The following is a 16,808-nucleotide window of genomic DNA, read 5'->3' as shown; positions in this document are numbered from 1 at the left end:
AGGTTAGGGTAGGATTATCTATACCTGTAGATGACAATTAGGGTTGGGGTATCAACACCTATAGATGAAGGTTAGGGTAGGAGCATCTATACCTATAGATGAAGGTTAGGGTAGGAGCATCTATACCTATAGATGAAGGTTAGGGTAGGAGCATCTATACCTATAGATGACAATTAGGGTTGGGGTATCAACACCTATAGATGACAATTAGGGTTGGGGTATCAACACCTATAGATGACAATTAGGGTTGGGGTATCAACACCTATAGATGACAATTAGGGTTGGGGTATCAACACCTATAGATGACAATTAGGGTTGGGGTATCAACACCTATAGATGAAGGTTAGGGTAGGAGCATCTATACCTATAGATGACAATTAGGGTTGGGGTATCAACACCTATAGATGAAGGTTAGGGTAGGAGCATCTATACCTATAGATGAAGGTTAGGGTAGGAGCATCTATACCTATAGATGACAATTAGGGTTGGGGTATCAACACCTATAGATGAAGGTTAGGGTAGGAGCATCTATACCTATAGATGAAGGTTAGGGTAGGAGCATCTATACCTATAGATGAAGGTTAGGGTAGGAGTATCTATACCTATAGATGAAGGTTAGGGTAGGATTATCTATACCTATAGATGAAGGTTAGGGTAGGATTATCTATACCTATAGATGAAGGTTAGGGTAGGAGCATCTATACCTATAGATGACAATTAGGGTTGGGGTATCAACACCTATAGATGAAGGTTAGGGTAGGAGCATCTATACCTATAGATGAAGGTTAGGGTAAGAGTATCTATACCTATAGATGAAGGTTAGGGTAGGAGTATCTATACCTATAGATGACAATTAGGGTTGGGGTATCAACACCTATAGATGAAGGTTAGGGTAGGAGCATCAACACCTATAGATGAAGGTTAGGGTAGGAGCATCTATACCTATAGATGAAGGTTAGGGTAAGAGTATCTATACCTATAGATGAAGGTTAGGGTAGGAGTATCTATACCTATAGATGACAATTAGGGTTGGGGTATCAACACCTATAGATGAAGGTTAGGGTAGGAGCATCTATACCTATAGATGACAATTAGGGTTGGGGTATCAACACCTATAGATGAAGGTTAGGGTAGGAGCATCTATACCTATAGATGACAATTAGGGTTGGGGTATCAACACCTATAGATGAAGGTTAGGGTAGGAGCATCTATACCTATAGATGAAGGTTAGGGTAGGAGCATCTATACCTATAGATGACAATTAGGGTTGGGGTATCAACACCTATAGATGAAGGTTAGGGTAGGAGCATCTATACCTATAGATGAAGGTTAGGGTAGGAGTATCTATACCTATAGATGAAGGTTAGGGTAGGATTATCTATACCTATAGATGAAGGTTAGGGTAGGAGCATCTATACCTATAGATGACAATTAGGGTTGGGGTATCAACACCTATAGATGAAGGTTAGGGTAGGAGCATCTATACCTATAGATGAAGGTTAGGGTAAGAGTATCTATACCTATAGATGAAGGTTAGGGTAGGAGTATCTATACCTATAGATGACAATTAGGGTTGGGGTATCAACACCTATAGATGAAGGTTAGGGTAGGAGCATCAACACCTATAGATGAAGGTTAGGGTAGGAGCATCTATACCTATAGATGAAGGTTAGGGTAAGAGTATCTATACCTATAGATGAAGGTTAGGGTAGGAGTATCTATACCTATAGATGACAATTAGGGTTGGGGTATCAACACCTATAGATGAAGGTTAGGGTAGGAGCATCTATACCTATAGATGACAATTAGGGTTGGGGTATCAACACCTATAGATGAAGGTTAGGGTAGGAGCATCTATACCTATAGATGAAGGTTAGGGTAGGAGCATCTATACCTATAGATGACAATTAGGGTTGGGGTATCAACACCTATAGATGAAGGTTAGGGTAGGAGCATCTATACCTATAGATGAAGGTTAGGGTAGGAGCATCTATACCTATAGATGACAATTAGGGTTGGGGTATCAACACCTATAGATGAAGGTTAGGGTAGGAGCATCTATACCTATAGATGAAGGTTAGGGTAGGAGCATCTATACCTATAGATGACAATTAGGGTTGGGGTATCAACACCTATAGATGAAGGTTAGGGTAGGAGCATCTATACCTATAGATGAAGGTTAGGGTAGGAGCATCTATACCTATAGATGACAATTAGGGTTGGGGTATCAACACCTATAGATGAAGGTTAGGGTAGGAGCATCTATACCTATAGATGAAGGTTAGGGTAGGAGCATCTATACCTATAGATGACAATTAGGGTTGGGGTATCAACACCTATAGATGAAGGTTAGGGTAGGAGTATCTATACCTATAGATGAAGGTTAGGGTAGGAGCATCTATACCTATAGATGACAATTAGGGTTGGGATATCAACACCTATAGATGAAGGTTAGGGTAGGAGCATCTATACCTATAGATGAAGGTTAGGGTAGGAGCATCTATACCTATAGATGACAATTAGGGTTGGGGTATCAACACCTATAGATGAAGGTTAGGGTAGGAGCATCTATACCTATAGATGAAGGTTAGGGTAGGAGCATCTATACCTATAGATGACAATTAGGGTTGGGGTATCAACACCTATAGATGAAGGTTAGGGTAGGAGCATCTATACCTATAGATGAAGGTTAGGGTAGGAGCATCTATACCTATAGATGACAATTAGGGTTGGGGTATCAACACCTATAGATGAAGGTTAGGGTAGGAGCATCTATACCTATAGATGAAGGTTAGGGTAGGAGCATCTATACCTATAGATGACAATTAGGGTTGGGGTATCAACACCTATAGATGAAGGTTAGGGTAGGAGCATCTATACCTATAGATGAAGGTTAGGGTAGGAGTCTCTATACTTACTGATGAAGGTTAGGGTAGGATTATCTATACCTATAGATGAAGGTTAGGGTAGGAGTATCTATACCTATAGATGAAGGTTAGGGTAGGATTATCTATACCTATAGATGAAGGTTAGGGTAGGATTATCTATACCTATAGATGAAGGTTAGGGTAAGAGTATCTATACCTAGAGATGAAGGTTAGGGTAGGAGTATCTATACCTATAGATGAAGGTTAGGGTAGGAGTATCTATATTTACTGATGAATGTTAGGTAGGAGCAGATCAAGTGAGATGTGTGTCATTACCTGATCAATCTCTTCACTGGTGAAATAGCCCCCTGCAGTTGTCACAATGGAATTAACTCTGGCACCTGTTGGGTTGATGAGAAATGTATTATGTAAATCACATATGTATCAATTGAAAGGGAACTTCCTCAATGGGCAAAGCTTCGGTATTTGAAACGAGGTCTTTATAACCAGGTGTGCTCGCAGGTTCATATTTGTGTCACAGACGTGTAAATAGGGTGAAACTGCTAGCTAGTTAGCGGTGCACGCTAGCAGCGTTTCAGTTGGTGACTTCACTCGCTCTGTTGACCTTGAACTAGTTGTTGCTCTGCTAAGGCTGTGGCTGTTGTGGAGCGATAGGTAACAATGCTTTGTGGGGAAGGCAGTTGTTGATGTGTTCAGAGGGTCCCTGGTTTGAGCCCAGGTTGGGGCAAGGAGAGAGACGGAAGCAAAACTTTTACAGGCAATGGTCATGGTTACCCAATGACACCCTATCCACTATATAGTGCACTGCTGTTGACCACGACCCATAGTGCACTGCTGTTGACCACGACCCATAGTGCACTGCTGTTGACCACGACCCATAGTGCACTGCTGTTGACCAGGTCCCATAGTGCACTGCTGTTGACCACGACCCATAGTGCACTGCTGTTGACCAGGACCCATAGTGCACTGCTGTTGACCACGACCCATAGTGCACTGCTGTTGACCACGACCCATAGTGCACTGCTGTTGACCAGGACCCATAGGGCACTGCTGTTGACCACGACCCATAGTGCACTGCTGTTGACCACGACCCATAGTGCACTGCTGTTGACCACGACCCATAGTGCACTGCTGTTGACCACGACCCATAGTGCACTGCTGTTGACCACGACCCATAGTGCACTGCTGTTGACCACGACCCATAGTGCACTGCTGTTGACCACGACCCATAGTGCACTGCTGTTGACCACGACCCATAGTGCACTGCTGTTGACCACGACCCATAGTGCACTGCTGTTGACCACGACCCATAGTGCACTGCTGTTGACCACGACCCATAGTGCACCGCTGTTGACCACGACCCATAGTGCACTGCTGTTGACCACGACCCATAGTGCACTGCTGTTGACCACGACCCATAGTGCACTGCTGTTGACCACGACCCATAGTGCACTGCTGTTGACCAGGTCCCATAGTGCACCGCTGTTGACCACGACCCATAGTGCACTGCTGTTGACCAGGACCCATAGTGCACTGCTGTTGACCAGGACCCATCGGACACGGCTGTTGACCACGACCCATCGGACACTGCTGTTGACCACGACCCATAGTGCACTGCTGTTGACCAGGACCCATAGGGCACTGCTGTTGACCAGGACCCATAGGGCACTGCTGTTGACCAGGACCCATAGGGCACTGCGGTTGACCAGGACCCATAGGGCACTGCTGTTGACCAGGACCCATAGGGCACTGCTGTTGACCAGGACCCATAGGGCACTGCTGTTGACCAGGACCCATCGGACACTGCTGTTGACCAGGACCCATCGGACACTGCTGTTGACCAGGACCCATCGGGCACTGCTGTTGACCAGGACCCATAGGGCACTGCGGTTGACCAGGACCCATAGGGCACTGCGGTTGACCAGGACCCATAGGGCACTGCGGTTGACCAGGACCCATAGGGCACTGCGGTTGACCAGGACCCATAGGGCACTGCGGTTGACCAGGACCCATAGGGCACTGCGGTTGACCAGGACCCATAGGGCACTGCGGTTGACCAGGACCCATAGGGCACTGCGGTTGACCAGGACCCATAGGGCACTGCGGTTGACCAGGACCCATGGGGCACTGCTGTTGACCAGGACCCATGGGGCACTGCTGTTGACCAGGACCCATAGGGCACTGCGGTTGACCAGGACCCATAGGGCACTGCGGTTGACCAGGACCCATAGGGCACTGCTGTTGACCAGGACCCATAGGGCACTGCGGTTGACCAGGACCCATAGTGCACTGCTGTTGACCACGACCCATAGGGCACTGCTGTTGACCAGGACCCATAGTGCACTGCTGTTGACTGTTACGTTCCCCAGTTTCTGTGTTCTGTTTTGTATTTGAGTGTGTGTTTCAGGAGATGGCTTCCTGAAGTACTCCCCAACCAGCTGATTGGTCAACCCCAGGCTAATTGGTGATTGGAGCTGACCCCGCCCCCTCGTCAAGAAGCAGCTGACACTAATCACCATTGCCACCTGAAGATAAAAGCCAGTGTTCTGCCCCAGGAGTTTTTGGAGAGAGAGGAGATGAGATAGGGAGTAGAGATTTGGAGATTGAGAGAGAGAAATTAGATTGTGATATAGTGTTGGTTGTGTATCAGAAAGTGTGGTATGTACTGTTGTTGTTGGTAGCAGTTTTTCTATGTTCTGTGTTTGAGTGTTTGTGAAATCATTAATAATTACTCTGTTTCATTTGTTCCCAGGGGGGAAGGAGAAGGCACTTTGGGAGTGCTTAGGCAAGAGGCCCGAGGGCATACATATACCCGTAGTATATTTACTGTCTAGGCACACTAGGTAAGACCTGGGCGGACCACCCCCTGTATTTTGGTTAGGGCACCAGGTGGTGCTAAGTTAGGTAAGTTAAGTGGGTAGGCAGGTTAGATAGGAGAGGGGGAACTTTGATATTTACTTTCTTTGCTTTGGTTCCGTCCAGCCCCTTTTCCCCATATTACCGTGTAAGAAAATAAATCCAAGTAAACGGTAAATTCTGCTTTTGTGTCATCCTTACTCGCACCTACAGTCCATACCTCTTGCACTTCAGAGAGTTGAGTTGTAGCAGGGAGTTGCGTTCCCTCTTCTCAGAGGCGTGCGTAACATAAATGGGGGCTCATCCGGGATTCCATTAAACCCACCGGACCCTGCTGCACTGAGCTCTCTGTGGTTAGTGATTGAGGTGTGATGGTAGGTTGTGAGTTTGGATGACTTGTTTAGTTTGTGTGTTCAGTAAATTGCTGTGTACAAGATGGCTGCCTCAGCCATCTCCAAGTTCATTGAAGCGCCCTCTATTGATTGTTTGGTGAGGTTTCGAAAAGTAGACCTTATAGCTATAGCTGACCATTATGGATTTGTTATCCCTGAGAAAGCCCTAAAGGCTGAGCTTTTGGTGCTAGTCAGGGAGGGTTTAGTGAGAGAAAGAATTCTCTCATTGCAAGGAGAGGAGACGGGTAGACCTTCCGATGCCAAGTCGGAGGACAGGGCGAAGGAAGGGGTTGCTCGTACCCCCTTTACATTGCCTCGATTCGATCCTTTATCTTCTGCTTCAGGTCGTTCAGAAGGGACCGCTAGGCTGAAGGTGAGGCTGGCCCGGTTAGAAATGGAGCAAAAAGATAAGGAGAGACAGATGCATTTTGATCTTGAAATTAGGAAAATAGAAGCCGACAAGGAGGTGAGGATCCGACAACTGGAGCTAGAAGCTGGCTCCGGTACGACTCCAAAAGCTGCTCATCATCAAGCCCACTTTGATGTAAGTAAAAATATCGCTTTAGTCCCACCATTCCGAGAGTCGGAAGTTGATTCCTATTTCTCTGCGTTTGAGCGTGTGGCCGCTGCGCTGCATTGGCCACTTGAGGTTTGGCCGCTCCTGTTACAATGTAAATTGTCTGGGAAAGCCCAGGAAGTAGTAGCTGCTCTCTCGCTGGAAGACAGTTTACATTACGAAACAGTTAAAACTACCGTGTTGCGGGCTTATGAGTTGGTGCCTGAAGCTTATAGACAGCGCTTCAGGAACCACAAGAAACCCTCTCACTGTACTTTTGTTGAGTTTGCTAGGGACAAAGAGTCTCTGTTTAATCGATGGTGTTCAGCCAGCAAAGCTAACACCTTTTCTGATATTCGGGAGTTGATGCTGTTGGAGGATTTTAAAAGCAACCTCCCTGATAGAATTGTAGTTCATTTAAATGAACAGAAAGTGGTGACATTGGCCCAGGCAGCAGTGTTGGCAGATGAGTATGCTTTGACACACAAGACTGTCTTTGGTGCACCTCGTTTTGAAGGTAGACTGATTACGTCATCAGTGCCTCGTTCAGGTCGCTTTTCCTCTGACAAGCCTTTTCATGAGATCCGTGAATGTTTTTACTGTCACCAAAAGGGTCACGTGATTGCGGACTGCCCAGTTTTGAAAAATAAACCGAAACAGTCCCAGTCACCGTCCCCAAAAAGGAAAAGTTTGGGTTTAGTCAAGTCTTTGGCTCGTCCGTTGGCCCGAGTTCTTGATTCAGCATTTGAGAAACCGGATCCTGTTTATGCTCCGTTTATCTCTACCGGTTGTGTTTCCTTAACTGGAGAACAAGCTGATCAAAAGCCAATTAAAATCTTACGAGACACTGGGGCGGCACAGTCAGTAATCATTACTGATGCTTTACCCTGGTCTCCTGAAACATATTGTGGCTCACATGTTATATTACAGGGCATAGAGACAAAAACAGTACCTGTACCATTACACTGGGTTCACTTAGTGTCAGATTTGGTATCAGGATGTTTCCGTGTTGGTGTAGTGTCTACACTGCCAGTAAAAGGAGTCACATTGCTACTAGGGAATGATATTGCTGGTGGTAACGTTACTCCTGTGTTAGAGGTAGTAGACAACCCAGAAATCAGAACTACAGATGAGATATTGGTTCAAGCATTTCCACATGTTTTTCCTGCTTGTGTGTTAACGAGGGCACAATCTCGCAAGCTTGGAGATGTGGTGGATTTGGCTAGTTCCATTTTTGAGAATGTTGAAGTAGAAGACAATGCACCGAGTATTCCTTCTGCAAGTCCGACAGTTTTTACTCCTGTAAAAACTAAGGAAGGGGACTGCGAAATCGCACCCCAATTACATGACATTCTTTTGTCTGTCACCCCTGAGAAGGTGATTGAATGTCAAAAAGGAGACACCAGTCTTCGCAAGTGTTTTGCTTCGGTAATTTCCATTGAAGAAGCTAAAACTAGAGAGACTGCCTACTTTATGGAAGCAGGAGTTTTGATGCGTAAATGGGCAGCTCATGACACCGTTAATGACTGGAGTGAAGTGTGTCAAGTGGTTGTTCCTACACCGTTCCGACAGCAGGTGCTGTCACTCGCCCATGACCAGGCGTGGTCTGGACATTTGGGGATCACAAAGACTTATAACCGGGTCCTTCGTCATTTTTTTTGGCCAGGTTTGAAGTCTGATGTGGTCCAATTTTGTAAAACATGTCACGTATGTCAACTCACTGGGAAAGCGAATCAAACAGTTCCTAGAGCACCGCTCTACCCGATTCCTGTGGTGGGGGAACCGTTTGAAAGAGTGATAGTTGATTGTGTAGGTCCGTTGCCGAAAACCAGGTCAGGTAACCAGTTCCTATTAACAATAATGTGCAGTGCTACTCGATACCCAGAGGCTATTCCTCTCCGTACTATTACGGCTAAGACTGTGGTGAAGGCACTGGTGAAGTTCTTCTCTACGTTTGGACTTCCTAAAGTAATCCAAACTGATCAGGGATCCAACTTTATGTCCAAAATGTTTTCAAATGTGTTAAAGACATTGTGTATTTCCCATCAGGTCTCAAGTCCGTATCATCCAGAGAGTCAAGGGGCTCTCGAACGCTGGCATCAGACGCTGAAGGCAATGCTACGCAAGTATTGTATGGATACCAGTACCGATTGGGATGAGGGGGTGCCCTTTGTCCTATTTGCTATTAGGGAAACGATACAAGAGTCCTTAGGGTTTAGCCCTGCTGACCTTGTGTTTGGACATACCCCAAGGGGTCCGCTGAAAGTGTTGAAGGAGCATATCTTATCTCCTACACCCAGTAGCGCCCCTAAAAATGTGTTGGATTATGTCAGTAAAATGCGGGAGAGACTGCACGCCGCATGTGCGTTAGCCCAAAAGTCTCTTTCCTCTTCGCAAAAACGCATGAAGGTGCATTATGACAAAAAGGCTGTTGGCCGTTCTTTTGCACCAGGGGATCAAGTTTTAGTTTTGTTGCCAATTCCTGGCTCATCTCTGTCAGCACGTTTTTCTGGACCATATCTGGTGGAAAAGAAACTCAGTGACACCAACTATGTGATAAAGACCCCAGATCGGAGGCGTTCTTCCCGTGTGTGTCATGTTAACATGCTAAAAGAATATTATGTACGTGACTCTCCAGACAGCTCCTCAAGTAAGCCGGTCCAGCCCGCCGTCTCCAGTGTGGCTGCGGTGGTGCTGAAGCCTGGCTGGGACCTAGAGGAGGATAAGGAGGATGGGTTGGAGTTACGCCATACGTTACAGCAGTGTGAACGCCTATGTAATTCAGAGATGCTGAAGAAGTTACCCTCTCAAATGGAACATTTGGATAACGATCAAACTAAGGACCTTATCCTATTGATAAACAGTTTTCTCAGTGTGTTTCAGGACGTTCCAAGTCGCACGTCCATCTTGGAACATGACGTGGATGTAGGGAATGCTGCTCCTATACGTCAGCATCCGTACCGGGTTAATACAAAGAAAAGGGAGGTAATGAAAAGTGAGGTAGCTTATTTATTACAGAATGACATGGCAAAACCCAGTAACAGCTCCTGGAGTTCCCCATGTATTCTTGTTCCTAAGCCTGACGGTACGTCCCGCTTATGCACAGACTATCGTCGAGTAAATGCAGTTACAAAGTCTGATTCTTTTCCTCTACCTCGATTAGATGACTGCATTGATAGAATTGGCTCTGCTGCTTACGTTAGTAAGTTAGATTTGTTAAAAGGTTATTGGCAGGTGCCTCTGACCTCTAGAGCTTCTGACATATCGGCTTTTGTTACGCCTGATAACTTTGTACAATACACTGTGATGCCCTTTGGCATGTGTAATGCACCTGCTACTTTTCAGCGTCTAGTTAACATTGTGTTTGCAGATGTGCCAAATTGTACTGCATACCTTGATGATGTGGTGATCCATTCGTCTACTTGGTCTGATCATCTCTCCACTTTGAAAAGTGTGTTTCAGCGGTTGGAGAATGCTTCTTTAACCCTCAATTTGGCCAAGTGTGAGTTTGGGAAGGCTACGGTGACTTACTTAGGGAAACAAGTGGGACGAGGTCAAGTGCGCCCAGTATCTGGCAAGGTGGAGGCAATTGTTGCTTTTCCTGCTCCCACGACTCGACGCCAGTTGCGCAGATTCCTAGGGATGGTAGGGTACTATCGTACATTCTGTAAGAATTTCTCGACGGTAGTAGCTCCCCTTTCATCTCTGCTTAGTCCCAAGGTACCATTTAGGTGGTCCAAGGACTGTAACCATGCGTTTGAGTCCGCTAAAGCGCTACTTTGTAGTGCCCCAGTGCTTGCCGCCCCCAACTTTGACAAACCTTTTAAGTTGGAGGTTGACGCTAGTATAGTGGGGGTGGGTGCGGTTCTCTTACAGGAAGATGAAGACGGAGTGGATCGGCCCGTCAGTTTCTTCTCCCGTAAGTTCAACTCGTGTCAGTCAAGGTACTCCACAATTGAACAAGAGACGCTAGCTTTATTGCTAGCCTTACAGTTCTTTGAGGTATATGTGGGATCCAGTGCCTTTCCTGTAATGGTCTTCACGGACCATAATCCTTTAGTGTTCTTAAAGCAAATGTACAATCAGAACCGCCGCCTTATGCGGTGGGCTCTGATTGTACAAGGATATAATGTACAGATAGCCTATGTGAAGGGCTCAGCGAATGTGGTTGCTGACGCTCTATCACGGGTTTACTAACTGGGGAAGCGTTGGTTTTTGTTATTACAAACTGTATGTTTGCAATTTTTGTGGTGGGCGTGTTACGTTCCCCAGTTTCTGTGTTCTGTTTTGTATTTGAGTGTGTGTTTCAGGAGATGGCTTCCTGAAGTACTCCCCAACCAGCTGATTGGTCAACCCCAGGCTAATTGGTGATTGGAGCTGACCCCGCCCCCTCGTCAAGAAGCAGCTGACACTAATCACCATTGCCACCTGAAGATAAAAGCCAGTGTTCTGCCCCAGGAGTTTTTGGAGAGAGAGGAGATGAGATAGGGAGTAGAGATTTGGAGATTGAGAGAGAGAAATTAGATTGTGATATAGTGTTGGTTGTGTATCAGAAAGTGTGGTATGTACTGTTGTTGTTGGTAGCAGTTTTTCTATGTTCTGTGTTTGAGTGTTTGTGAAATCATTAATAATTACTCTGTTTCATTTGTTCCCAGGGGGGAAGGAGAAGGCACTTTGGGAGTGCTTAGGCAAGAGGCCCGAGGGCATACATATACCCGTAGTATATTTACTGTCTAGGCACACTAGGTAAGACCTGGGCGGACCACCCCCTGTATTTTGGTTAGGGCACCAGGTGGTGCTAAGTTAGGTAAGTTAAGTGGGTAGGCAGGTTAGATAGGAGAGGGGGAACTTTGATATTTACTTTCTTTGCTTTGGTTCCGTCCAGCCCCTTTTCCCCATATTACCGTGTAAGAAAATAAATCCAAGTAAACGGTAAATTCTGCTTTTGTGTCATCCTTACTCGCACCTACAGTCCATACCTCTTGCACTTCAGAGAGTTGAGTTGTAGCAGGGAGTTGCGTTCCCTCTTCTCAGAGGCGTGCGTAACATTGACCAGGACTCATAGGGCACTGCTGTTGACCAGGACCCATAGTGCACTGCTGTTGACCACGACCCATAGGGCTCTTGTCAAAAAAGGGAACAGGGGGCCCTATGGAACGTATCCCAAAACAATCAAGTACCTATCCTCTCTGCCATCTCCGCCGCCCGTTCTCCCCAGATCCCATTGACCGCGGTGAGAACCCCTTCGCCTGGCTCTACGGCGTTGAAGATGGCACACTCCATGGCCGTGTGTCCTGTGCCACTCACTGCTATTGTCATGTTGTTCTGGGTCTGGAAGGCGTATTGGATCCCACTCTTGATGTCACTCATTATCTACAACGACAACAAACACAGTAAAGAGATGATTATGGGACCAGGAGTCTGTCTGGCAGACACTGAGTATTAGGACATGTACTGTATGTGTTATGTCTAGTGTGTAGTGTACAGTGTCTATTGTGTATACTGCAGTACTGTGTGTCGAATACAATTTTCCCCCCTCGGGATATTAAACTTGATCCTATCCTACATCTCATATAATGATTTTTGGTACATTTGTCTCAACACTGTAATAGGTTTGATGGGTAGTCAAAACAGATTTAAAACACACATCACTTTTACATCAGTTGAACGCAGTCTACATGCTGTGTTTAGGGCCACGCGGCAAGACCCAAATGTAGTTATTTATGTATTTTTAACTCAGTCGGGGGTCTCAAATTACTGTTGAAAGATAGAATACACATGTTGCATCAGACGTTTTCCCCACTTTGTTATGTCAGTAGCTCAATTAGTCCATGTCAGCTAACATGTTTTTGATTGCTAAGGAAGGTAGCTGTCTGGAAGATTGTAGGCCTTATCATCGCCATGCCGACCGGGCACGCAAGGCAAGTGCTCAAGGGCCCTGACCCCCCCCCCATTTGATTTTGGTAGTCATTCTCACACAGATATCATATGAACATGGCATAAGTCATGGCAGGAATGTGAAGAATTGCAGGGAATGTACTTTACACTAACCAGGTTTCCATCCAATTTTGTTTTATATTTAACTAGGCAAGTCGGTTAAGAACACATTCTTATTTACAATGACGCCCTGCCAGGGAACAGTCGGCTAACAGCCTTGTTCAAGGGCAGGATTTTTGACCTTGTCAGCTCAGGGATTTGATCTAGCAACCTTTCAGTTATTGGCCCAACGCTCTAACCACTAGGCTACCCTGCAATGACAGGCCTGATGGAATCAGCCAATTTGTTTGGTAAACTTTCCAAATTTCATAAAATGAAATACACTAGACAAAGGTGGGATCTTTCTGTTTCAGTTAAAATTAATTATGCGAGAAATTATATATTGATATAATAACCAAATGATCACGCAATGATGCAATGATGTTGTGTGGTCTTCCCACCTACGACTCGGGAAAGCATGCAGTTTATTAGGCTCGATGATAACTTCTGATAAACTTCACAGGGTGGTTAAAGTGTACGATGTTGAGCTTGATGCTCCTTTCCATTAAATATCGAGGGTCTAATGACTTGATGATCGATCCTTGGCTGCCGTTTGACAAATAAAAATAATATCACTCTCACTCATAATAATCTCATAATGTAGGTAACCTAACCACCCTGTATCTGCCAGCTGTTGGCTAGAGCGTTCCTGCCAAGACCAGAGTTGGGCACAATCGCTATTTAACACCATTTTTTTTTGTGACAAAACCATCAGTAAAGTTGAAAATGCGACGGAAACCCATTTAAATTATATTTTTTTAATCGGTACATGGGAATTTAACCGCAAAATGTATTTTTATGTGCACTACGTCACTACACCCATCCTTTTATCCGCCACAGGTCAATTTGATGGAAACATCACTGGTGGGGAAAATGTGCCTATTGTTTCTATGCAGATTTTAGAATCTTCGCGTGATAGATCTGTCCCCAATTGGATGGAAACCTAGCTAGTGCCAAAAAACGTATTTACTGCCAAAAAAACGTATTTACTGCCAAAAAACGTATTTACTGCCAAAAAACGTATTTACTGCCAAAAAAACGTATTTACTGCCAAAAAACGTATTTACTGCCCCAAAAACGTATTTACTGCCCAAAAACGTATTTACTGCCAAAAAATGTATTTACTGCCAAAAAATGTATTTACTGCCAAAAAATGTATTTACTGCCAAAAAACGTATTTACTGCCAAAAAACGTATTTACTGCCTAAAAACGTATTTACTGCCAAAAAACGTATTTACTGCCAAAAAAAACGTATTTACTGCCAAAAAAAACGTATTTACTGCCTAAAAACGTATTTACTGCCTAAAAACGTATTTACTGCCTAAAAACGTATTTACTGCCAAAAAACGTATTTTCTGTCTAAAAACGTATTTACTGCCAAAAAACGTATTGACTGCCAAAAAAAACGTATTTACTGCCAAAAAAAACGTATTTACTGCCAAAAAAAACGTATTTACTGCCCCAAAAAACGTATTTACTGCCCCAAAAAACGTATTTACTGCCAAAAAACGTATTTACTGCCCCAAAAACGTATTTACTGCCAAAAAACGTATTTACTGCCAAAAAATGTATTTACTGCCAAAAAATGTATTTACTGCCAAAAAACGTATTTACTGCCTAAAAACGTATTTACTGCCAAAAAACGTATTTACTGCCAAAAAAAACGTATTTACTGCCAAAAAAAACGTATTTACTGCCTAAAAACGTATTTACTGCCTAAAAACGTATTTACTGCCTAAAAACGTATTTACTGCCAAAAAACGTATTTTCTGTCTAAAAACGTATTTACTGCCAAAAAACGTATTTACTGCCAAAAAAAACGTATTTACTGCCAAAAAAAACGTATTTACTGCCAAAAAAAACGTATTTACTGCCCCAAAAAACGTATTTACTGCCCCAAAAAACGTATTTACTGCCAAAAAAACGTATTTACTGCCAAAAAAATTATTTACTGCCCAAAAAATTATTTACTGCCAAAAAACGTATTTACTGCCTAAAAACGTATTTACTAACCCCGGGTGGCGCAGTGGTCTAGGGCAATTGGGCTAGCGTCGTCCGGGTTAGGGAGGGTTTGGCCGGTAGGGATTTCCTTGTCTCATCGCGCTCCAGCGACTCCTGTGGCGGGCTGGGCGCAGTGCGCGCTAACCAAGGGGGCCAGGTGCACGGTGTTTCCTCCGACACATTGGTGCGGCTGGCTTCCGGGTTGGAGGGGCGCTGTGTTAAAGAAGCAGTGCGGCTTGGTTGGGTTGTGCTTCGGAGGACGCATGACTTTCGACCTTCGTCTCTCCCGAGACCGTACGGGAGTTGTAGCGATGAGACAAGATAGTAATTACTAGCGATTGGATACCACGAAAATTGGAGAGAAAAGGGGCTAAAATTAAAAAAAAAAAAAAAAAACGTATTTACTTTCAAAAAACTTATTTACTGCCAAAAAACCCCGTATTTACTGCCAAAAAAACGTATTTACTGCCAAAAAACATATTTACTGCCAAAAAAAAAACGTTTTGCCCGCAAGGTGGGGGGCCCCCAACCAAATCTAGTTTAGGACCCCCCCAAAAGGCTGGTTGACATACAGTATTGTACAATGGCAAATCTTGAAATGTTCATAAAATACTTTTGCTTGGGGAGATGAGCAGCTAAACAAACAGACAATATGGTTCAGGGATGATATTATAAGACTTATCTAAAATATCCAATTCTTTTCTCTGAAGAAGCACGAATTGTGCGAAACGTCAGGAACCTTTTCTTTTTAAATTTTTTATATTTATATTTATATTTCTTTTTAAATTTAGGCATATGTGTAAATCCTGCATAAAAGTATTATTATTTTTTTTTTACATGGTTACCTTAGTTGAGATTGATTGTTCATAACCAAACTTTGTCGACATACCTCGAGCATTTCTGGATGCATGTGACCGATGATGGGCTCGGCTCCTGCCGCTAAGATGCGAGGAGGAACATTGGACGGTCCAGGTCCAAACATGTGTCGCCGCGGAGCCACGAAGGTTTTCTGGAGACATTTTGGTGGTGGGACGGAGAGGGACGACATGGCTCTAGCTGGGCTTGTTAGCAGTGTGGATTGGATAAAATGACACGATCTGGACTCTGACTCTGTAAAAGCAGCCTGACAGACGCACACCTCTCATCTGACAAAAGAGCGCTTTAAACGCCTCCCACTTCCATGTTTGGTTTGCATACTGTTTTGACTTTGAGGATTTCGTTCAAGTAAACCTTTCGTCGTTTACTCCTGAAAAGTGTTTTTTTTATTTTTTATTTGATCAGAATGCATAAAACCATGTATTACACACCTCTTTTGTTTTCTTCTTCAGGTCACATGTTTGTTCCCGGTAATGTATTCACACCATTGTTCAACACACATTTACAAAGGTTAACCATTAACCACCGTTGCTTCAGTAGGTCATAGAATTATATCACAACACTGTAGGAAGAATTCAGCACACACTAACTTTTTCATTTCAATCAAATAAACCTAATGGTAAAAAATATGGACCTTGATACTTGTCTAATAAAATGTATATATCAATTTTTTTTGTGATCATGTGATTCTGCCCTGTTTTTAATTTATGGTGTTTTGTTTTGGGGTGAGCTGATATGGTTTCGCTCCAATGTGTCTGTTTGGTCAGTGGTTACTCAGTGACACAGAGAGGCAGTGAACAGGCACAAGAGACCCACACCCCCCCCCCCCACCCCCCCAACTCTTCTCTAGTTCCTAAACCGTTATCCCTTGGAGTCGAGTCAATTCAGGGGGGGGGGTGTTGGAAAGACTCTCAGTGGACTTTTGTTTATTTAAACACCACTCCAGTGAAGCATCTGTACCCCCCCGTCCCCGTCCCCCCCGTCCATTCATTTAGAGTGTTGGCCCATTAACCCATTAACAACACATTACACTGTAGCTATCATACTACTATGGCTGACCCTGTAAAACAACACATTACACTGTACCTATCATACTACTACGGCTGACCCTGTAAAACAACACCTATCATACTACTATGGCTGACCCTGTAAAACAACACCTATCATACTACTATGGCTGACCCTGTAAAACAACACATTAC

General features: G+C 44.3%; 1 protein-coding gene across 1 annotated transcript in view; it reads right to left on the bottom strand.

The window, feature by feature from the left end:
* The window catches only part of agxta (alanine--glyoxylate and serine--pyruvate aminotransferase a), a 29,556-nt gene extending 13,625 nt beyond the window's left edge, over window positions 1-15,931 (bottom strand). The window contains exons 1-3 of the mRNA XM_055941205.1: window positions 15,620-15,931; window positions 11,873-12,065; window positions 3,204-3,268 (exon numbers count right to left, since the gene is read on the bottom strand). Coding sequence (XP_055797180.1) covers window positions 3,204-3,268; window positions 11,873-12,065; window positions 15,620-15,778 — 417 coding nt within the window. The 5' untranslated portion in view covers window positions 15,779-15,931. The remainder of the gene's footprint in view (window positions 1-3,203; window positions 3,269-11,872; window positions 12,066-15,619) is intronic.
* Window positions 15,932-16,808: the final 877 nt, after the last annotated feature.

Source organism: Salvelinus fontinalis, chromosome 12 (genome assembly GCF_029448725.1).
Source record: "Salvelinus fontinalis isolate EN_2023a chromosome 12, ASM2944872v1, whole genome shotgun sequence".
Lineage (NCBI taxonomy): Eukaryota > Metazoa > Chordata > Actinopteri > Salmoniformes > Salmonidae > Salvelinus > Salvelinus fontinalis.
This window is presented reverse-complemented; position numbering and strand designations above follow the sequence as displayed.